Source organism: Bos indicus, chromosome 15 (assembly GCF_029378745.1).
Source record: "Bos indicus isolate NIAB-ARS_2022 breed Sahiwal x Tharparkar chromosome 15, NIAB-ARS_B.indTharparkar_mat_pri_1.0, whole genome shotgun sequence".
Classification (NCBI taxonomy): domain Eukaryota; kingdom Metazoa; phylum Chordata; class Mammalia; order Artiodactyla; family Bovidae; genus Bos; species Bos indicus.
Window position 1 is genome coordinate 66,473,514 of NC_091774.1, and position 24,867 is coordinate 66,498,380.

Genomic DNA, 24,867 nt, shown 5'->3' on the forward strand with positions numbered 1-24,867 from the left:
CTTCCCGACCCAGGGATCAAACCCACGTCTCCTGCACCTCCTGCATTGGCAGATGGATTCCTTACCACTGGGGCCACCCTAATCTCCTCATGGCCAGCATATATCCTCTTCTTTCTTAGGGAGTTCTGTTTTAGTATTTTTCCTCTGTGGCCCCACACTGATTTCCTTCCCAACAAAGAAAAGACAAAGAGCACCCTTCAAGGCTCTGATTTAGTAATAATACGAATAGCAGCTACCATTTATCAAGCACTTATTATGTTCCAGACTCTCTATTAAGGAATTTCATAGATAGCACTTCATTTAACCCTCACATTAATCCTTCATTAAATCCTCTGATGGGGCACTGTTATTTCCCCCATTTTGTAAATGAGGAAGCTGAGATTTACAAAGATTGGGTGGCATTGCCAAAGTCACAGAAAGAGTCATGAAACAGATTAAAATCCAGGTCCTACAGATTAAAAGCCTGGTTTCAAGCCCAGCTATTAACCATCACATAATACCATCCTCGATTTGTACCAAATTGAGCACTGTTCCTTTCCTGGAGGTGCCAGGACACAGAAGCCCAGACTTCCACGAGCCAGTTTTCAGTAACTCCACCCAGGCGACTCTACTCTTCCCCAGCAGTACAGCTCCAGAGATGATGAGTAAATCAGTGACACCCAGCTTTGTGGGCCTCTTCTTCCCCTCCCCTCCTTCCTTCCTTCCTTCCTTCCTTCCTTCTTTCTCTTTCTCTCTCTCTTTTCCTCCCTCCTTCTCTCCCTCTCTCTCTCCTTCTCTCTGTCTTTCTCATCGACTCTCAATCATTCCTGGACCAGCCAGCACAAACCATGCTCCCCTCTGATATTCTACCCCCACATTTTGGTCACCACTGAAGGCCCGTTCCTCTGCTCCTCTGTGTCTATCTACAATATGACTAAGGAAATAAAAAGTATCCCAGGCCTATTAAGCTCTCCCCACAAACCCTCTCTCATCTAGGTTGCCCTCCTAACCTTCCTACCTCCCCGAGACCCTTTGGGGCCTGAAGTGTTGGCATCACTTCAGTGCTACCTGGAAGTGTGACATCCGGGAGGCTCTCGGGCCCTCTCCTGCTCATCTCATTTAGTGGCTTAGGAACTTGGTCTGAAGGCCAAGTTAAATAAACTTCACTCTGGAAGTCGGCAGAGTGGTTCCACTTAAGAACTCAACTTTCCAGTTTAAGAAGCTTTGAAAGGACGCCTTGATTTTAACTTTGGAGATCAGTGCCTCTCATTGCCAGCGCCAGGTCACAGTTCCTAAATATCATTCCCCACAACAGGAACCAGGATTGGAGAAATGGCTCATTTCAGGACTTGCACATAAAAATGAAGGTGAACTTGAAACCCTGAGTGGGTGGGGGCAGTGCCAAGAAGCAAGGAAGTGCTCACAGAATGAGGCAGCGAAGTCATCTTAAAGGGACTTTGGTGGCCAGTTCTGGGACAATTTAAGCATCAAAAAGAGGACGATAGGATTAAGGGGAAAAAAATGAAAATTCATGAGCTCACAGTACAGAGGAAGAGAGAGAAGACAAATGTGGGAAAATTATAATAATGGGTGAATCCAGGTAAAGAATGAATGTAGTATTCTTTCAACTCTGCGTATTTAAAACTTATCAAAGTAAAAAACTGGAGAAAAAAGGAATCACTCCTCTGAATATTCTGCGATTACTAAACCAATCTCTCCTGGCCAGGAAAATGTGAAGAAAGTTTTCCCCTGGGCTCAGTGACCTCCAGCCCTTCTCCAGTTCTCTTGCTTAATGTAACTTGTCGATGGTTATGAGTGAATCGATCACATAATGGATGTTAAGACTGTAAAGAGTTGGGTCAAAACCATCTGTGACGAGCATTGTCAAAGACAGTGAGTAAATAAAGGTGCTACCACGTCGGCTCAGTGCTGAAAGGTCTATAATTAAAATATAAACACGTGTGATCCTTTCTGGCATTTGCCTGGCACTCCTCCTTTCTTCTAAGGTTCTATATGGCACTCAGGAAAAGGTGCCAGGGTTCTACAACGGTCTTCAGCAAGAAGCCCTCCTCCTCCAGAATTAAATGATCTGAAAGGAGCACTTGGGCGCCATCTACTGGGCAAATGCTTGCACTGCCACATGGCTCCAGCACTGTGCCCCAGCCATGCACAGACCACCCAGGTGTTCAGCTGCCCCTTAATAGAGGCAGGCAGCAGCCTGCCTGCCTAGTCAGCAGGGCAGACAGTCAACAAATACTGAAATGAATTACTTCTGCCTGGGAATTCCCCTTACATTTATTTAGTATGAGCTGTAGGTGATGAGAACCTAATAACATCATGTTGATGTCTTATGGTCAAGTCCTGTTTCCACGAATGTATTGTAAACTCATGGAGGGTTCCCTGTTTCCCCTGGTGACGTGCCTAGTGATCCATAAGAAATGCTCTCTTTGTGTATGTGGCTGTGATCAGGTAAACATACACTGCATGTAATGAGGCTTTCACCATGGAATTGAACAAGCATAACTGAGCCAACACAGAATGGAATAGGAGTATGATCATTGCTTTGTTTCACAGCATTGACCACATTCTTTTTGTCTCTCTTCTCTAAATTTCAGGTTCTAAAATGGCAGTGACTACATCTGTCTTGCTCATCATTGCACATAGAAGAACATTCTTTCAAGAAGCATTGTTTGAATGGATTGTTGTTTGTTCAGTTGCTAAGTTGTGTCCAACTCTTAGCAGCCCTGTGAGCTGCAGCTCGCCAGGTTTCTCTGTCCTTCAATATTTTTGAATGGATGGGTAGATCTATTCATTACTTCTTTTTAATGAATGGGGGCATGCGTACTCCACTTTGCCTGCCTAGTGGTGGTGACCCATTGCCCTGAGCCAATTCTGCTGTCCTTGAGAAAGTTCGATCCTATACATGGAAACCATCACCAATCCAGACCAAACAGACCTACACAGTCGGCTGTTAAACTGAGGCTAAACGCAAGACTCAACCAACAGGTACTATTTGGAAAGATACATCTACAGGATTTCTTTGGGAAAATGCAGTCCTCTGTCTTTGACTTCCTGCATGCAAATATTCTTCCCCTTCTCTGCCCTGTCCTCTAAACAAACTCACTCACAGTGTTTAGAGTATTGTTTAGGAAATACTTGTATCCTTTTGTTTGAGGTAGAATATACTCTCATACTTGACTGATTTGTGGCTCAGCCACGTGACTTGCTTAGAATATAAGTGAACGTGGTGAGAGCAGAGGCCAGGAATGTGGCCGTGTGTTTGGCTTGACTGCTTGTGCTTCTGTGACACACTCAAAGCAGATCATACCCCAAACTGCCCGCTGTGATCTGAGCTCCGAACTCTAGAGTTCAACCCAGGCCAACCCAGCTGACACCAGTTAAACCCCAGCCAACTCACAGATGCATGATAGAGAAAAATACACATCTATCCTTTTGAGGGTGACTCTTATGCCCCCCAAACTGACTAATACATATGAACACACTATCACCACCACCTGTGAAAGCTTTGACTTAGAAATTCTACTCTCTGACCACAATACCTCTTTCATCTACATGTTCGGTGGCTTTATTACCACTGAGCCTGCTTTTCCATCTCACCGACACCTCCAGTCTCTATTTTCTTTACCAGGTTCATTTGGGTTTTGTGTCCTGCCCACGCTGGACCCCTGGACAGTCACGTCTCTGCCAACTCTTAGGTCAACCATGTGACTGCTTTTATTCACCTCTGCTACCATGCTGCTGCTGAGTATCACCCACCTGTCCAGGCTGCATCACCTACACATTAGTTCCAGCTTCCACTGGGTCCTTGGCCATGCTTGGGCATGCTTTAACTTTTTGGTAGCTGACACATTTCCTCATTCATCAGGTGGCTCTCCCCAAATTTTGGTACTCTCAAGCCTCAGCTTCCCTTCTACTCTGCTCTCATTAGAGACTTCATATGCTGCTTGCAGAGAAGACAGAGCTACAGAAGAGTTCACCAGTAGGAGGTAGGTGAGACAAGGGGTCTGAAATCACACAGACTTAGGTGTCTTAGGTATTTTCCTTACCCTTTGACCTAGACTCTTGCATTTTTGCTACATGTTTGATCAGGCAAGAAATACCAATAACACTCCATCCTCTATTTCTGTGGACTGGAAATATCGTTCGTAAGAGTAAAATTAATGAGGCTCTAAAACCATCCTGATTGCTTCTAATTTAAATGGGGAACATGTAAAATAGGCTTAACAAAATAATAACAGTTTATACGTTGCTCCAGATCCTGCTGCTCAGAGTGATATTCACCACTGGGTTGCTGCATGGGGGAATCTTAAACTGAGAGACAGTTTAGATTTCCACTCCATTTTCAAAGGATTATTGACACAGAGGGGAGCACTAATAAAGATTAAGCAATTCTTGGAGATCAAGCAGAACCCAGCAAGGATCCCTTTCCTGGGACAAGTGGCATGCTGACAGTTTGATGTGGTTCCAAGAGTGGAACTCAGGATTTAAGAAGTTTTCCAATAGGAATTCATATTTAAAATGCACTACAGACAACATTTTTGAAGCCTTATTCACTGCCTGCTGACCAATGATAGCACGCAGTTGCTTCTGGAATGGACATGAGGCATGCTTGTGTGCAGAATGCCTTGGCTTCATTCAGGAGAGAGGGGAAGATTTAAGAGGAGACAGAAACCTCCCATGGCCAATTCCAAACAGATGTCCACAATCCACACCCAGCAGAAGGAAACATATTTTTGTTTCTTACAGTCTTACGTAGGAAGTCTTCTGGCCACAAGCTTTCCAGAACTCACAGAGTCCAACAAGATAAACCTTAGTCCACGGCAAGGTGAGACTTGACAGGAGCCTGAAGTAGAGACGGAGCTAGGTCAGGGACTACTCACGCATGCAGTCTCCTCCATACCAGCCCGCACGGCACTCTGCACAGTAGATCCCCTTCACGTAGAAGTCGTCGAGGGTACCCCCCCAGGAGCCGTTTCGGCACGTCTTGCAGTTTTCAAAGATGGTGCAACCTGAAACATTTCCAAGCAGAATGGTGTTCGATTAAGCACATGCAGGTTCTGATGGGTTGCACGAGAAACTGTGGACTTTGCCAGGATCTTGTCTCACCTAAGAGCATCTGGACTCAGAAAGGTGCCCTTAGGAAAAAATGCTCATCCCTGGGAAGATGCTAGAGTCACCAGCATTCAGACTGAGGAGTTTAGGGGATGGTCTGAACCATCTTCCAGGTTAGCAGCTGATGGCTTGTTTTAAAAAAACTTAGCTTCTGGTCATAATTATGAACTTCAATTTTCAATAAAATACAATGCTATTTAAACTTATTTTTAATCATTACGCTTTACAAAGCAAATAATATTGATGAAAATACCCCCAAATCTAAGACTGGTAGCAAATGCTTATTATTACATTAAAACCAAATCTAAATTACATTGCTGTCTGTGCTAAAGGAGAAGCCTCTTGCTGATTGTAAATTTTTCACATTTTTTACAAGGATGCCTATCTCATATATCATCAGTAACCTGAAAAGTATTATGAGATATTGAAAATATTTAGTAATAACCTTCCAGATTGATTCCACATTTTGGTTCTAATTAATAATTTTTAAAAAAATCAACATTGACATAATTCAGATGCCATAAAATTTACTGTTTTAAAGTTTGCAATTCAAAAAAAGAAAAATAAAGTTTATAATTCAGTGGGTTTTAGTACATTCACAGAGTTGGGTAACCATCACCACTATCTAAATTTAGGATATTTCATCACCTCCCTCCATAAAGGACCCCATACTTATTAGCAGTCACCCCCTTACCCTGTCCCTGATCCCTGGCAACCAGTAATCTACCAGTCATTTCACATAAATGGAAACAGGCAACACATGGCCTTTCTTGTCTGGCTTTTTTCGTTAGTGGCTGATGCTCTAATGCAAAATGAAACAACCTGTAGTAAAAGGCAGACTACACCAATATAGGTATTTTTTCCTCTTTATAAAAGTATCACATATTGATTGTGGAATATTAAGAAGATTCAAACAAGCAAAAAGAATTCAATTGAAAACACCTAAAATTCCATTACCCAGAGAAAACCATCTGTAATACTTTCCCTCTGTATACACACAAACATTTTTTAAAAATTAGGCTTATATTATACACTGCACATTCTGTTTTACTTTTTGATTTAATAAAAATAGTAAACATCTTCCCATTCCACTAAATATCCTTCTATGTCATATACTCCTATAGCCAGAGTGTGCTGTTGGAAACAGCCTCAGTGCCTATTAATGGGCTCACCTTGGAAGGTGTCAGGCTCCTCCAGATCAGAAGACCACACCAGAGAGGACTCAGCAGACCTCGATCAAGGGTTGTTTTTAAAACATGGCCTCCTGAGAGGTGGGGGATATTGAGGAAAGGTGGAGATAATCCAAGCCCGCTTATTAAAACAGAGCGCTAAGTTCTGGCTTCCCCATTCATTGTCCAGCTGTGTGTCCTTGAGCAAACTGCTTAAGTTCCCTGTGCCTCAATGTTCTCATCTGTAACCCTGGGGTTAAAAAATGTACTTATCTCATAAAGTTGATTTAAAAATTAATCTCACACCAATAAAGGTCCTGGCACATAGCAATTCCCCCCAAATATGAACTCCTATTATTATTCTGCATTCCTGTACTTCCACTTAACTGGGCTTATCCCCACCATAGCATTTGGCATGCTGAATTTTAACTGCCTATTATCTGTTTTCCTATATAAACTGAAGTCAAGGACTGCATCTTATTCCACACTATATCCTCCCCACACTTAATATAGTATCTGGCACATAGTAAGTGTTCCAGAAATATTATATGAGATTCGAGTGAATGAATAAATGGATAGATGGACAGTTGGAGAGATGAATGAACTGCTAATCCAGGCTTCTGAAGTGTCTGAGATAACCATCATTTCCTTGAGCTGATAGCACACTTTTCTCTTTGGCTAAAATTATTAGGTTTTCATTGGCCCATAATGCACATGTGCAGTGCATACGTGTGTGATGTCTGTAAGAGACAGACTTGCAGCTCTCTCTGCATACCATTCTGAGTTTGCTCCCTTCTTCCAGTGCTTGCTTCTTTCAACCAGAAAAAAATTGCTAATATGACTCATCAGAGTTCATATGACCCACAACTGGGTCCCAGGGGGGACCTCTGTGTCTTTAAAGGCCATCTTCACCCATGTGTCACATTCCCATCTGATTCCCTCCCCGCTGTGCCGCCGAGGAGGTCAATGGACTCCATCTGCCTTCGATGACCCTGCCAACTCTCTCGCTCTCTCTCCAGGCCATTAGGGGCAAGCCATTAAAAACCAGTTTGGTGATTAAGATGAACAAGGCTATGTTAAAAAGACACTAAGCAGCTCACAGAATTGCCCAAATGGTAAGAGAACCAAGGTCAGAGCTAACAGCCTAGAAATGCACTAAAAGATGCAGCCAACCTGCTCCAGTGAGGGCCCCGGAGCTGCTGGATGTCAGCACCACCATCCCCACCGCCGGGCCTCCCGGTGGTACAGCGGCAAAGAATCCGCCTGCCAACGCAGGAGATGCCAGAGACGCGGGTTCGATCCCTGGGTCAGGAAGATCCCTTGGAAGAGGAATGGCAACCCACTCCAGTATCCTTGCCTGGAAAATCCCCATGGACACAGGAACCTGGCAGGCTACAGTCCACGGGGTTGCAAAAACTTGGACATGACTGAGCACACACACCCACACGCCACCACCAGGCCCCTGGACATTGGTCCTCCTGCAATTACTGCCATCATAGGAGAAAGAATGGTTGTCCATCATGATGACAGAAGTGATAGAAATTCTAAAACCAGGCAGAGATCCCGTTTCTCACCTTTGACACTGAAAAAATTCCAAAATGGCACATTCTGTTGTAAGACTTCAGGCAAAGAATACTCTCATGGATGGCTGCTGTGAACGCCAAACGCATGGAGAAGAATTTGGCAAAGGCTGGCAAAATGACACATGCGCCCCGCTTTGACTCAGCAATCCTTCTTCCAGGAACCTGTCCCAGAGATATGCTGCAAAAATACTAGCTGATGTACGCCTGAGGCTATTCACTACAGTAGTATTTATAACAGCAAAAAGCTAGAAACAATCCAAATACTCATAAACTATGGTAATCCACAGTTTATGATGCACAATGCAGTTTCGTGCAACTGTAAAAAGGAGTGGGAAAAAATGGCTTTATACTGTCAGTGAGCCACCTCCAGCATATATTGTTAAGAGAGAAAAAAGCGAGGTAGTCAGCAGTGTTTATGGCACACTGTCTTTGGTGCACGAAGGGGAAAGACACATAAATGCACACACAGATTTGCTCCTATTGTCAAATATAAACCTACCTACATATCAAGCAAGTGGGTTTCGAGTAACTGGTATAACACCATAGATAAAAGAACTACAATTGACTTTAAAACATAGTATTCTGACTCTACAACCTAATGAGATATATTCTAAGGTGAATAAAAACCATAAGCATCAGTGCTCTTATTACTAACACCCATAATGCTCTAGTGTGGCTTCGTACAAGTTTAAGATAAAGCGAGTAAGTAATTGGTTTAGTATTATTGGGACACAGGATTTTCACCATGAAAGAAAAGGCATACAAATACAAAATCCAAGAAGTTAATTAACAACCTTGGAATGTTACATTTGAACTTGAGTAGCAGTAAAAACATTTTAAAAATGCACGTTTCCCAGTTCTAGACACTTAAGAAAACAAACAAACAAAACCCTATAGCAATGACGGTTCAACAGCAAGGAACAGCTCAGGTGACCTGATCATGGTCTCAGACCAGAGTTCCTTGGAGAAATGGCTGATTCCAGATCTGGGGCAAAAAACAGACAAGAAGAATTCAAGAAGTCTTCAAAATCAGTGTGGTCATGCCAGAAGAACACAGACAGACACAAAGGGGAGCCCAGTATTAAAAGATGGGATGTATGCATTAAAATGAATAATGATTGACATGGATTAAACCACATAATAAGTGAAAATGCCTGAGTTCATAATGACACTCACACACAGAGAGAAACCTCTTTGATCACTGATAGGGACTGCTCAAACATGAATTCGCTATTTTTGAAAATAAAAAAATTTTTTAAAGTCTTTCTCTGGCTCTTTCTTTCAGGGCACCCATATGGTTAATGTGGAACAGCTCTTCACTACTCAGTTGGGAAGACCCTTCCTAGCATCAGTCCAGGTGGGTGCCTCCTGTATTGATGTAATAAGTTGTTGGGTGCAGTGTGGCAGATGTTGATGGCCTTCTCTAAGATGTGATATGAAGCGACAGCACTGCCTACGAAGTTCCCTTACTTACCCCATGACCTCATGCCGTCTCACAAAGCCAAAGCCAGCCCCAGCCCCTGCTGCCACCACAACAGGAATTGTTAGCCTTTTGAAAATATTGAAAGTTGTTCAGACTTCCGTACTCCTGCCAAGGATCCCTAGTCTGGAGACCCTGACTTAGCTCTCAGATTTTCCTTAGAAAATCTAGAGGCACTGCTCAACGATTTCCCTGCAAACCCTACTCACCATCAGGGAACTGGAACAGCGGGTTTCTTTTCTGGATCAAATGTGCAAGGGTCATGCTGAGGTCACTTCTATTTTAAAGCTCAGCATTACTCTCTTCCAAGAAGGAAAATGGTTTAGACGTAACACCTGTATACTTGAGCCCTGTTTTCTCTCCCCTTCTATGATTTTCCTCAAAAGGAAGTTCCTGGTAGTAATAAGCATCATCCTCTGTGTTTGTAAAAGAAGGGGAGAGGCAGAAAGGAGAGAAGTTCCCAAAGCCTATTTTTGACATCCTTTTAGTCTTCAGTGTAAGGAAAGTGTATTGGAAATTCTCTACATCCTCTGTTTGATCAGGCCCAGAAGGGAAAAGGACTCACAAGGCAGCAGATATGAAAGCACCAAGAAACCATTCAGTGAGTTGCTAATCACACTAGAAACACATTAAGAGTGAAACTCAGTGTCCACACGGCTCTCAGCAGACAGACACTTCAGTGAAGGAAAATCACCATCTCCTCTGTGGTGGGGGCCAGGGAAGTTGGGATTTGGGGGAAGGCAAGTCTAGCTTGATGTAAAGCCAAAGGAATGGGCACCGTGACCTGGGAAGGCCCCATCTCGTCCTAGGATGCTCTCATATCACTGGGTGGTGTGGTGGTGCACGCGTGTTCAGTCGTGTCCGATTCTTTGTGACCCCATGAACTGTAGCTCACCGAGCTCCTCTGTCCATGGGATTTTCCTGGCAAGAATACTTATTACTGGGACCAGTTCCCAAATGCCCAAGCATCACCCTTGACTTCTGCGCTTCCCTTCCCTTCCAACCAACTCCAAACTGCCATCAACTGCACTCTCTGATCTCTCTCAGATCCCTCCACCTCTTCCCATCCACAGGGCTTCTCTTCATCAAGGTCTCCGTTATTCTTCCCCTACCTCTAATTGTGCCCTTCCTCCAATCCTTTCTCCATATTGCGGCTGAAAAGAAAATCGGCTTTCACCTCTTTACTAAAAGATCTCCAAGTGTTACATAAAATATCTTCAGGATATAGCTTAAACATCATAGTACTGCCTGCAGAGCCCTTCAGCATCTCACTGATTCTCCTTTGCTGAAGTATCTGTCTGCTGAGAGCCGTGTGGACACTGAGTTTCACTCTTAATGTGTTTCTAGTGTTTCTAGTGTGATCTGCAGTTCCCTAAACTCCATGCTTTCTCTTGCCATGGAACCTTAGCACGTGCTATTCTCTATGGCCTGACCTCTCTACTAGATTCCCTTCACACTCCTCAGTTTGCTGCTTCCATCTTCAGCATGCATATCACCTCCTCTAATAAGTCACCCGCCCCCGTCCCCACCCAGGCTCCCACGGCACCCGTGATCTCTATCACAGCACCTCCCGTGATACATTACAGCTACCTATTTACTCTTCCATCTCCCCCACCAGGCTGCAAGTTCTAGAAATGCCAGGAATGTCTCTTTTTCTAAAGCACTGTGTTCCCAGTACTTGCCATAGTATACAGGCGCGCACAGTCTGTTTGTTCAATGAATGAATAAGTAGATGAATCCACAGCTTTGTAAGTTTGGCACTGAAAAGGGCACTAACCCTCCAATTCCTCTGCCTGTATTTAGAGTGGGTAGAGTTATGCCACTTTTAATCATTATGGCATCACAACCCCTGATGTCTACCTGTCAGAATTCAAGTGTTCTGCCTGCTTCCATCAGTGACCTCAGAAAACATGGAGGCGATCCAAGGTCTCCCAGCGCACACTCACCTGGGTGAATCAGGCAGGAGTCACATTCATTCTCCTCGTTCCTGCAGCACGGGATGGTATAACCCACCACTTCCTTCTTGCCAGGGCACTCACATTTAATCTGATCATATTCACAGCACTCCCGACACATGATATTCCACTCGGCTCCAGGGCAGGCTTCATTGATGACTGTGTACTCTGAAACAGAAAGCAGCAAGTGAGGAGGGAGGGCCTGGCGGGAACAGGAAAGCCCCAGAAGTACTCTACTGCCAAGAAGCACCTTGCCCTGGAACCTGCCCGAAGGATGTTCAAAACCATCCAGTGGGGAACAGGAGAAATTTGTTATTTCAAATTTCAAAGGTGCTATTCATTTTTATTTTTAATAAAAAAGAAATCATGTTTTATCAATATAGAATCTAAGTGGATTAACACACATGCACATAAATAACAAAAAGCATACATTTCCTGAGTGTCTATGTTTATTTCTATTTTTGCTAGAGTATATCAGACCACCGTTTACAGCTACACAGGTTGTGCACTGCACAATTCCAAAAGGAACCATCCAACTGTACAACTGCACAGCACAGTCCAGGCATTGGGGCCGTCAGGAAAGTCTGGTGACCACTCTCTAGGCTAGTTCTATCAAGTACAAGGCTGAATGCCCAGTAGAGATCATGCCATTTCCTCCAAACTTGGCTCCTGGATTTTGCAGCAAACCATTTTTATGGTATCTTCAAAGCTAAAACCAGCAGAAAAGACAAAAAGTATCTTAATTAGTATGTTTGGGAGAATTTCAACGTTTTATAAGAGTGAACTCATTGGCAGAACTTCATTCAATCCCTCAATACAACTGAGTGTTCTTTCCCATGAGAAAGCAGTACTCCTTTCTGGATAGAATTTCTCTCTTTTTTCCTAAAATATATCTTAGGTAAATGAAAAGGAAAAACCATCTGGCAAAAACTATAAGAGTAATCAGTTGGAGGTTGCCCAGAGGAATCCAGGGTAAGAAACAAGACCTCACTTTGATTTCCTTTTCCTCCTGTCCCAACTCTCTAGTCCTAAAAAATTTTGCACTAAGATGATTGAATCAGAAATAGGTCAGATAGGAAATGGCATGGTCTCTACTTGGCATTCAGCCTTGTACTTGATAGAACTGGCCTAGAGAGTGGTCACCAGACTTTTCCGATGGCCCAAATGCCTGGCTGTGCTGTGCAGCTGTGCAGGTGGGTGGTTCCTTTTGGGATTGTGCAGTGCACAACCTGTGTCGCTGTGAGCAGAGGTCTGATATACTCTAGCAAAAATAGAAATAAACATAGACACTCAGGAAATGTATGCTTTTTGTTATATGTATGCTTTTTGTATGCTTCCTCAAATAGCAGATATTTGAGGAAGAAAACGAATCAGGCTTCCCTGTGAAGGCTTCCCTAAAGACCCCAGACCAGGATCCTCATCAAACTTTGCAGACCCATTAAACCAACTCTAAAATCTATGGTGGCTTCTAACCTCTTAAATTTCATAACTTAGTTTTCTGTTTTCCTTCCCTAAATTTGCAAGTCTGACAAAGAGTAGATCATTCTTAATTTGCCAAGTAGAGTCATATAGAAAAACTCTCACCATCTTCTCTCAGGCTCTGGTCATAAGAATATTCTAGCATCATAGAAAGGAACCGCTTGCATGATAAGGGACAGTTTCTTAGAATGAATACATGCAGTTTTATGAAAAAAATCCCTCATTTCTTTTCCACAAACACTGGTTAGGGCAGCAAAGCCCTTCATCCTGGCATTTGGGAACAAGCGGCATCGATCACTATGAAATTGTCATCACTGGAATTTTGTTTCCTGAACTATTCTGGGAGCTCCTCTAGGACACACTAAAACTTACTCAGCTGAGCTTCTCATGTTTCTGATTTTGGTGGGATGAAATGAATACTTTTTAAAATCTAGAAGAGAATTTAACGGTTAAAAGTGAAGGGAAGTAAAGGAAAACATAGGAGTAAGTCTCCATGATGCTTGACTTGGTATGATCTTGGATTCTTAGGCATGACATGAAAAACAACAAAAGATAAACAGACAAACCGGACTCGTCGAAACTAGAAACTTTTGTGCAACACAGTGCGTTCTTATGAAAGTGAAAGGACAACTTAAAAATGGGGGGAGATTTTGCAAATCATATATCTGATAAGGATTTAATATCCAGAATATATAAAAGACCCCTTCAACTCAACCACAAAAAATGAAACAACCCAATTTTAAAATGGGCAAATGACATGAATAGACATTTCTCCAAAGAAAATATACAAATGGCCAATAAACGCATGAAAAGATGCTCAACACCACAAGTCATTAGGGAACTGAAAATCAAAGGCACAACAAGATAACACCTTACACATACTTCAGTTCAGTTCAGTCGCTCAGTCGACTGAACCATAGCCTTGACTAGACGGACCTTTGTTGGCAAAGCAATGTCTCTGCTTTTGAATATGCTATCTAGGTTGGTCATAACTTTCCTTCCAAGGAGTAAGCGTCTTTTAATTTCATGGCTGCAGTCACCATCTGTAGTGATTTTGGAGCCCAGAAAAATAAAGTCTGACACTATTTCCACTGTTTCCCCATCTATTTCCCATGAAGTGATGGGATCGGATGCCATGATCTTCGTGCAGCCATGAAATATCTTCGTGCAACCTAGATAGCATATTCAAAAGCAGAGACATTACTTTGCCAACAAAGGTCCATCTAGTCAAGGCTATGGTTTTTCTTGTGGTCATGTATGGATGTGAGAGTTGGACTGTGAAGAAAGCTGAGTGCTGAAGAATTGATGCTTTTGAACTGTGGTGTTGGAGAGACTCTTGAGAGTCCCTTGGACTGCAAGGAGATCCAACCAGTCCATTCTGAAGGAGATCAGCCCTGGGATTTCTTTGGAAGGAATGATGCTAAAGCTGAAACTCCCGTACTTTGGCCACCTCATGCGAAGAGTTGACTCATTGGAAAAGACTCTGATACTGGGAGGGATTGGAGGCAGGAGGAGAAGGGGATGACAGAGGATGAGACGGCTGGATGACATCTCTGACTCGATGGACGTGAGTCTGGGTGAACTCCGGGAGTTTGTGATGGACAGGGAGGCCTGGCATGCTGCGGTTCAGGGGGATGCAAAGAGTCGGACATGACTGAGTGACTGAACTGAACTGAACTGAACTGAGGGTGGCTGTAATTCAAAAAAAAGGAAAAGGAAAATATCGAGTGTTGACAAAGATGTAGAGAAACTGGAATCCTCGGATATTGCTCATGGGGTTGTAAAATGGTGCAGCTTCTGTGGAAACCAATTTGACAGTTCCTTCAAAAGCTAAACATTGAATTAATGTGCAGCTCAGTAATTCTACTTCTAGGTATATTCCCCCAAAATCAAAATTAGAAACTGAAACAGATACTTGCAGCATTATTCACAATAGACAAAGGGTAGAAACAACCCAAGTGTCCACCAAAAGAGTGAATAAGCAAGAAGTTGTCTATGCACACAATATTTTGAATGTGGAATATTGCTCTGCCGTGAAAAGGGACAAGATGCTGATACAAATTATGATATGGACAAACCCTGCAAACACACTAAGAGGCCAGACACAAAAGGGCAAATATTGTCCCATCAAATTGTATGCTTAAAATGCCTAATGTAGCAAATTCTGTATTATTTTTATTATACTTTTAATGCTAAAAAATAGTGCAAGAAATCAAAATGTTTAAAGGCTTAAGCATCAGAGTCAGACAGATCTGGGTTTGGAATCCCACCTCTGCTACTTACGGGGTGTGTGATCTTGGCTAAGTTAGTTTACTGCCTCAGTCTCAGTTTATCATCCAATGAAATGAATTCATTATATAAAACTCAGGAACTAGCTGAAAGGTCTAGACAAGACTGTACATAAAGAGTTTAACATAGTGCTTAGTATATAATGAACATTCAATAACTATCAGCTTAAGAAGATACTATAACTCCATATTTCTCAAGGATCTCATTTTTTGAATATACCACATATCAACTCCTTACATAAAATGTTTCTGTTGTTTCCAGCTGCATTTGGAGCAAACCTTAAATGCTCTGGTATGGTTCCCAAGGCTTTAGAGAGCTGCTGTCTCCTGAGTCCTATAGCCTTTCCTTGGACTATTTTCCACCTTCTATTTCTCAAAGCCACAGAGGTCTTGCTCATCCCAGGGCCTTCACACTGGCTTTCCCCACTGCCTCTATCAAAGCTTTGGGCTTCGGTGGAAATGACACCTGTTGAGAATGGTCCTCACTGACTTTCTCATCTGAAGTTTGTGCCTCTGCTCATCCTCCCATAGTATTCTCTATCAGAGCATCCCAGTGGCCTGCTTTCGCAGCCTTTACCACAATGTGTAATCCCTTTCTGTGTTTCCACTGACTGGTATGTCATCTGTCTCTCTCACATGACCAGAAGCTGGCAGAAACCTCATCTGATTTGTCCACCATAGATAGGGATGGGCCTGGCATGCAAGAGACACTGGATAAATCCTTGCTGAATGAATCAGCCTCCACTCTAGAGCTTCAACAGTCAAGAATTTTCATCCAGTGGGTCAGAGCGATGAGCCAGGAGAGCTTGTTCTGCTCAATAATTTGCTGATATCAAACAGGGGCAGTTTCCCTCCCATGATGAAGGGTGTAGAACAACTGGCCTAGGTTATCTAACTTGGGTCCCAATCCCTTGGCGCCAGCCTCTGCCTTGTCCAGCCATATGATTTCTCAACTCTCTGAACATCTGACATGCCTGTGGGGTGTGGCTCATGTCTTACCCCTCCCTTTGCTCATCTGAGGGCAAGTACTCCATCCTTCCAGGTTTTCTAAGAATTTACAAATATTGATGACTCCTGGGGGACACTGACAGAATAAAAATTACTTGCAACTTTTGTAAGTCTTGTACTTTTATAAATGTGGAAAGCCAAGCAAGGTTTGCTCCACTGCAGTAGAGGGTGGAGCCTGTTTTTCCTAAAGCAGCAGGCTAGTCCAGCCATGGAATACTGTGGGCCTCCCTTTACCCAAGAAATTAATTTCCTAAAATGCCTTCACTGGCATTTCTCTTTATTTCAATGAACAAGTCCACTCTGCCCCCCCCCCCCCCCCCAGCACATACATTAATTTCATAGGTACGGTCCAGAATATTGTATCGTCTTAGCCAAAGGGAATGACCCCAGGGAAGTCCATTTCTATACTGTCTGCCAAGTCAGCCAGCTGGCTCCTTCCCAAGCAGTCTGTCTGGAAGACAGAAAAACAGCCCCAAAGATGTACATATCTTAACCTTCAGGACCAATGAAAATGTGACCTCACATGACAACAGGAATTTTGCCAATGTGACTAATTTAAGGATCCTGAAATGGGGAGAGAATGGGGGCTTGTCCAGGTAGGGCAAATGTAATCTCAAGGGTCTTTATAAACGGGAGGCAGGAGGGTCAGTCAGAATAGAGTGTGACAACAGCAGCATTAGACAGATCAGAGTGCTGTGCTTTTGACATAGAAGAAGGGACCACAGCTGAAAGAACACAGGCAGCCTGCAGAAGCTGGACAAAGAAAGGAAACGGCTTCTCCCCGAGCATCCAAAGAATGCAGGCCTGCCATCACCCTGATTTTGGCCTCCTAAGGCTCACTGTAGACCACTGAGCTCCAGAACTGTACAAAAATACAACTGCACTGTTTTAAGTCACTAAGTTTGTGGTAATGTTACATCATCCACAGGGAACTTAACACACTGTGTCTTCTCAAAAGAAAGGTTAACCCAAGGCCAGTCTTTTAACCATTCCGGTCCTCAGTTTTCCCACTGAGCACAGTGCCAAGACTGTGGGTGAACTGATGAGTTCATTCTTTCATCCCACAAGTGTTTACTGAGCATCCACCACGTCCCAGGTAGGAGGCTGAGTGCTGGGATACAAGGGAGAGAAGAACAGACACCATTCCCATGGAGTTTCATAGGGGAGCAGATGTTGAATGAACTCACAGCCTCATAGAGGAGTAGACATTGGATAAAGGACCTCACAAACAGAGGATCACTCACCGTGACGAGGAAATATGCAACGCAAAGAGAACAAATGGATGGTCATGGAGGGATATTAGCACCACATCTACAGGACTACAGGGTTCAGTTCAGTTCAGTTCAGCTCAGTCACTCAGTCGTGTCCAACTCTTTGCGACCTCATGAACCACAGAACGCCAGGCCTCCCTGTCCATCACCAACTCCTGGAGTTCACTCAAACCCATGTCCTTTGAGTCAGTGATGCCATCCAACCATCTCATCCTCTGTTGTCCCCTTCTCCTCCTGCCCTCAATCTTTCCCAGCATTAGGGTCTTTTCCAATGAGTCAGCCCTTCACATCAGGCGGCCAAAGTATTGGAGTTTCAGCTTCAGCATCAATCCTTCCAATGAATATTCAGGAATGATTTCCTTTAGGATGGACTGGTTGGATTTCCTTGTAGTCCAAGGGACTCTCAAGAGTCTTCTCCAACACCACAGTTCAAAAGCATCAATTCTTCGGTGCTCAGCTTTCTTTACAGACCAACTCTCACATCCATACATAACCATTGGAAAAACCATAGCCTTGACTAGACAGACCTTTGTTGGCAAAGTAATGTCTCTGCTTTTCAATATGCTGTCTAGGTTGGTCATAACTTTCCCTCCAAAGAGTAAGCGTCTTTTCATTTCATGGCTGCAATCACCATCTGCAGTGATTTGGGAGCCCCCAAAATTAAAGTCTGACACTGTTTCCACTGTTTCCCCATCCATTTCCCATGAAGTGATGGGACCAGATGCCATGATCTTCGTTTTCTGAATGTTGAGCTTTAAGCCAACTTTTTCACTCTCTTTCACCTTCATCAAGAGGCTCTTTAGTTCTTCACTTTCTGCCATAAGGGTGGTGTCATCTGCATATCTGAGGTTATTGATATTTCTCCCGGCAATCTTGATTCCAGCTTGTGTTTCTTCCAGCCCAGCATTTCTCATGATGTACTCTGCATATAAGTTAAATAAGCAGGGTGATAATATACAGCCTTGATGTACTCCTTTTCCTATTTGGAACCAGTCTGTTGTTCCATGTCCAGTTCTAACTATTGCTTCCTGACCTGATACAGATTTCTCAAGAGGCAGGTCAGGTGGTCCGGTATTCCCATCTCTTTCAGAGTTTTCCACAGTTTATTGTGATCCACACAGTCAAAGGCTTTGGCATAGTCAATAAAGCAGAAATAGATGTTTTTCTGGAACTCTCTTGCTTTTTCCATGATCCAGTGGATGTTGGCAATTTTCTCTCTGGTTCTAAAGCCTTTTCTAAAACCAGCTTGAACATCAGGAAGTTCATCGTTCACGTATTGCTGAAGCCTGGCTTGGAGAATTTTGAGCATTACTTTACTAGCATGTGAGATGAGTGCAATTGTGCGGTAGTTTGACCATTCTTTGGCATTGCCTTTCTTTGGGATTGGAATGAAAACTGACCTTTTCCAGTCCTGCGGCCACTGCTGAGTTTTCCAAATTTGCTGGCATATTGAGTGCAGCACTTTCAGAGCATCATCTTTCAGGATTTGAAATAGCTCAACTGGAATTCCATCACCTCCACTAGCTTTGTTCGTAGTGATGCTTTCTAAGGCCCACTTGACTTCACATTCCAGGATGGCTGGCTCTAGGTCAGTGATCACACCATAAGGGGGGTTAAATAAGATAACAAATAAAAATCTATCATTTCCCAAGAAAAGGTCACTGCCCAGGAACATGGAAGTGAGGGAGGAGACAGGGCTAATGGTGTTACTGACTCGGCCCCCCTAAGTCCATCACCCTACTTCTCACCTGGCTGGAAAAGAGACAGGAACGTGCCCCAAACGTATATGTAAGAAATAAACAGGTAAGTTGATTAAGAAATATTCTATGAGAAATATTTAAAGTTGATCAGCTGAAGAGATCTGAAAATACAATAAGCAGACAAAAACAATCTCCTGGACTTTTCCTCCTCCATTTGTGACAACGGGAAAAGGGCACACTGGTCATTTGGCTTCTGATCTCCTGGAGGAGGAAATGGCAACCTACTGCAGTATTCCTGCCTTGAAAATGTCATGGACAGAGGATTCTGGTGGGCTACAGTCCATGGGGTCACGAAGACATGCATGCATAAACGTACAAACTTCAGGGAATTTCAATATGATGCTAAAAGCCAGTTACAAAAACTAGGATTTAAAGAAATATGAACAGCGGAAAAGCAACTGAAGGTTTTCCTGCATGTATGCTAAAGCATTTTAATATTTGTTTAGCTAAAGTGTTTTTATATTGTTCATGCAATTTAATTTTAAAAACGATCCAGAAAAATGGGTAATATTTTCTTGTAAGTTAAAATGAGTTACTCTGACCTCTTCACTTTATCAGTGAGGAAAAGAGCTAAGTAGGAAATAAGCAAAGAGAAACTCCAAAGACATTTTTTTAGGGAATTCTGAGAAGAAAGGGAGGCCTGCAGAATTTCAGGCTTAGGGAAGACATGAGCAAGCCTGCTGCTGAGGGCAAAATAGGCCAGGACAACCTCCAGTTTTTTGGGTAACAAAGGTTACTTTGCTGTCCACATTTAAGAACAAAGCCTTACTGGTTGTCTAACCTAGGGATTGGTAAATGGTTTTTGTAAAGAGGCAGGTACATTTTTCTTGGCATTTTAACTTTATCTTTTTAATTTTTTATTAATTTTTGTTGGAGTATAGTTGCTTTCCAATGTTGTCTTAGTTTGTGGGTCACGTGGTCTCTGTGGCAACTACTCAATAGAAAATAGCCACAGATAATATATAAACAGATGTGCATGACAGTGTTTCAATAAAACTTTATTTACAAAACAACAACAAGAAAAAAAGAACAGTCTTATTAAACCACAAATGAGTTTATTCTGCCAGTGCTTCCTAGGAAATAAGTACAAACTAAGCATCAAGAACTCACAGAGCACCACCTGGAATCATCCAAGGCACCAAAGAGTCAAGCACGTGCCCATAATCACATAGCAAAATTGAACTCACAAAGTTCAGGGCATATTATACATTCATTCATTTATCTGAACTCTTCCATTGGATAAAGTATTTTTTTTTTTTTATAAAACACTCTATGAAAAGTGAAAGTGTTAGTCGCTCAGTCATGTCAGACTCTTTGTGACCTCAGAGACTATAGCCCACTAGGCTCGTCTCTCCATGGAATTCTATAGGCAAGAATACTGGAGTGGTTTGCCATTCCCTTCTCCAAGAGGGTCTTCTTGACCCAGGGATGCATTGCAGGCAGATTCTTTACCATCTGAGCCACCAGAGAAACCCATAAAAGACCTTATACTGTAATAGAAAAGATTTCTTGTGAAAGCATCAAAAAATAAAATTATACATAAAGAAAAAGTATTCAGAAATAACTTACCATTCAATTGTCATCTTTTAATTAACATATACATTCACACATAGACGCTAAAAGATGTGTACAGTCTTCTTAACCTCTCAAAACTGGTAACCTATTATATTTTTGGTTTTCTTTAGAAACTGCTTTATTTCTTTACTTCAGTCATGAACGTCTTCTCTTGACCTTGAGTAGTCCTGAGAAGTGATTTTAAATTGCTGCATCATTATTTTGTGTGGACAAGTGCTTCTCTTTCCTCTTTTTTTTTTTTTTTCGTAAATCAGGGTAAACAAATATCCAGAGAGTTGCAGAGTATTGGGTTGGCCAAAAGTTCATAAAATTTTACGGAAAAACATCAACAAATTTTTTGGCTGACTCAATACTTTGGTATCACAGGCTTTGCCCAAGCCCTTCCTCAGGGGCAGCCCCCATGAGTGGAGATTTCACTTACAATGGTCCAGCTCTGCTTTTTCCCGAATTCACGCTGGAAAACACAAGACACTTAACCTCTCAGTTCTGTTTTATTCATGCAAACACCAAGGCAGTGCCGACTGACTGGCACAGGTTCTGCTTTTGCTTATTTTAAATTTTATTTATTTATTTATTTTTGGTTGCGCTGGGTCTTCGTTGCTGCTCAGGCTCTCCTCTCCTTGCGGTGAGCAGGGGCCACTCCCCAGTTGCCGTGCACGGCTTCTCACTGCGGCAGTCTCTCATTGCAGCATGGGCTCTGGGGCACGAGGGCTTCAGTAGTTGCGGCCCCCGGGCTCTAGGGAATAGGTTCAGTAGTCGTAAAGCACGGGCTTAGATGCTCCACAGTGTGTGGGATCTTTCCAGATTAGGGACTGAACCCATGTCTCCAGCATTGGCAGGCGGATTATTTACCACTGAGCCACCAGGGAAGCCCAGGTTCAGTTTTTATAGATGTGGTGAAAAAGATGAATGAATGAGTGAGAGAAGCTGGCTGTCCTCAGGGCCTTCGGCATTATTTTCACAGCCTGGCAGCTAGCGTTAAGGCTCTCCAACACTGATATATTTCTCCTGCTGACAAGACGGAGAACACTTAATCCCTCAAACAACCAGGGCTTAACTCCACAGAAGGGCAGAAGGGGCAATGGAGTCCCCACAGCATCATCTCTGAGTAGCACACTTTCAACACCAGGTTTCAAGGAAGTAAGCTGACACAGTAACTGTTCAGGCGAATCTGAAAAAAGTCAGAGACTTCTTGATGAAAATGTGAGTTGGCCTGTTCCATATATGATGTCGGTTGTCAGACCAAAGGCCCAGGCTGAGGCCACCCCAGAAGGTGGCAAAGAAAGGGGCTTTCATCAAGGGCTCACTCCTCTTTGATGTTAGAATATGCCTTTGTCTCCACTTAAAAACCCCACAGCCCTCCCCTCTAACCACATTTAATGAAAATCTCTACTGAGTGTTTTGCTGTCCTTCACATTATAAACCTAAGACCAGAAGGGGAAAAAAAAAAAAAAAAGATGTAGGAATCATAGTCCTACACTTAGGCAGCTTGGGCTGCCCTCTCATCCCCACTCACTCCCCCACCTCCTCTCAGGCTCTCTGAACTCCCCCTATTGATTTCTAACACAGTACATTCCTAACCACCTGAAGGTTTGACCGCCCACTCCATGGGGCTGATGACAGATGCCAGGCAAATCCCAGATGGAAATGCTGTGAGTCAGGGGCGATGGAATGGTTACTAGGGCTCTTGATGACTCAATATCTCCTGTGACTTTGAAAACCCTCCCACCACCAGTGACTCTCAGTCCCAGCCTGGCTGGATTCCTACCCTCAGTTGACCTTGGTCTTCCCCTTCTCATAGCTCCTCTTGGTAATAAGATAATGATAGCTCGAAAGTCAACACGTTCATCATCCCCTTTGGGTATCAGGAGTGATAAGTCTTTTAACAGACTCCCTAGAAATCTAGTTTGCAGGCCTTAGTACATTGGGGAGGAAAGGGAAGCAAAAATCAATTTGTCACTTTCTTCCCCTCTTCATCCTTTATTAAGCACACTGCTCCACTCTGTCATGTCTCATTCATTGTCCCCTCTCCCTGGGTCCCAGCCCCCACAAGAACGTATCCAAGCCTTTGAAAGAAACCAGTTCACTGAATCCTCAGAGCCACCCTTCAAAGTAAGTATCATTTTCTTCATTTAACAGATGAGGACACTCAGGAACAGAAGGGTAAATAAACTGTCCTAGGTGGCAAGCTTTCAGGTGAAAAAGCCAGCTCTTTCTAGGGCCAAAGTCTTATTCTTTTCAACACAATACTTTGATTCTCGACAGTTCACAACTTTGACTTTACAGATCAAGAATGCATCACTGGTGAAGTGAACACACTTGGGAATCAGATTACTCAAATTTTAATACTGAATCTGCCTCTCATTTATGCTGCTGGACAATCACAAACAAGACATCTTGCTGTGGCATTTTCCTCAAATCTCAAGAGAATGGATGTAGACTGATGGGGTTGTTAATGTCACTGCAGTTAAAGAGGCAATAAGCATAAAGTGCTTTGGAAGAAAAATTGCGTGTTTGTTGAGACATTACCATTATTCACTGTAGAATTAAAACAATCAACAGATAAAGAAGATACGGTGCATACACATGTTGGAATATTCAGTTCAGTTCAGTCACTCAGTCGTGTCCGGCTCTTTGCAACCCCATGAATCGCAGCACACCAGGCCTCCCTGTCCATCACCAACTCCCAGAGTTCACTCAGACTCACGTCCATCGAGTCAGTGATGCCATCCAGCCATCTCATCCTCTGTCGTCCCCTTCTCCTCCTGCCCCCAATCCCTCCTAGCATCAGAGTCTTTTCCAATGAGTCAACTCTTCGCATGAGGTGGCCAAAGTACTAGAGTTTCAGTTTTAGCATCATTCCTTCCAAAGAAATACCAGGGCTGATTTCCTTCAGAATGGACTGGTTGGATCTCCATGCAGTCCAAGGGACTCTCAAGAGTCTTCTCCAACACCACAGTTCAAAGACATCAATTCTTCGGTACTCAGCCTTCTTCATAGACCAACTCTCACATCCATACATGACCACAGGAAAAACCATAGCCTTGACTAGATGAACCTTTGTTGGCAAAGTAATGTCTCTGCTTTTGAACATGCTATCTAGGTTGGCCATAACTTTCCTTCCAAGGAGTAAGCGTCTTTTAATTTCAATATTACTCAGCCATAAAAAAGAATGAAATAATGCCATTTGCAGCAATATGGATGGACTTAGAAATTTTTACACGAAGAAAGTCAGACAGAGAAAGAAAAAATATATATCACTTATATGTTGACTCTAATAAAAAATGATACAAATGAAGTTTTCTTACAGAACAGAAACAGACTCCCAGACCTGGAAATCAAATCTATGGTTACCAAAGGGGAAACATGGGGGGAAGTGATAAATTAGGAGACTGGGGTTAATGTATACACACTACTATATATAAAACAGATAGTGAACAAGGACTTACTGTACAGCACAAAGAACTCTACTCAGAATTCTGTAATAACCTACATGGGAAAAGAATCTGAAAAAGAATGTGTGTGTATATATATATATGTATCTGACTCACTTTGCTGTACATTCTAATATACTCTAATGAAGTATAGTTGATTTACAATATTGTGTTAGTTTCAGGTTGTAAATCAACAACTATATTCCCAAAAAAAATTTTTTTAAGCCATCACATGTGTGGCTAAGATACAGATGGCTAGGGGAACAAGAGGGGTGAGTAACTGTCTCCCTCAGAGGCCCACACATACATGGCATTTCAAGCAGTCTGTTCTTGTTTCTATCATGGCATTCTGAGTTCCTCCCCCTTGCTTTTAGATTTCCTAATCTCTTCTCTCTAAAACCTCCTCTTCAGACACCTATTTAAATAGGACATACCTCACCTCCTGCTGCTTCTCTTCTAGGAATAGAAATTCTGCATCTATAGCCAAAGGGAATGAAGCCCAAACTTGAGCATCTTGGAAGGGCCCCAAGTTGCCATTATCCTCAACAACTGTGCTAGAAATCCCTCGCACAGAAAGACAGCTGCTTCTGGGTTATTTCCAACACTGCAATATGAGCTGAATAGATCTTATTTTTTTAATTAGCATTGGCTACTAAAAATTTTTTAATAATGCACCTAAAAGTTCCTGGCCATAGAACCCAGCAAATATTATTCAAGCAAAGCATTAGAATATATAAATTAAGAAACAATAAA

The 24,867-nt window shown here is 42.8% G+C and overlaps 1 protein-coding gene across 1 annotated transcript in view; it reads right to left on the minus strand.

Annotated features, from left to right (window-relative positions):
- The window catches only part of PAMR1 (peptidase domain containing associated with muscle regeneration 1), a 79,323-nt gene that overhangs the window by 42,748 nt on the left and 11,708 nt on the right, over positions 1–24,867 (minus strand). Inside the window, exons 2-3 of the mRNA XM_019975723.2 lie at positions 11,291–11,467; positions 4,881–5,009 (exon numbers count right to left, since the gene is read on the minus strand). Of these exons, the coding sequence (XP_019831282.1) occupies positions 4,881–5,009; positions 11,291–11,467 (306 nt within the window). The remainder of the gene's footprint in view (positions 1–4,880; positions 5,010–11,290; positions 11,468–24,867) is intronic.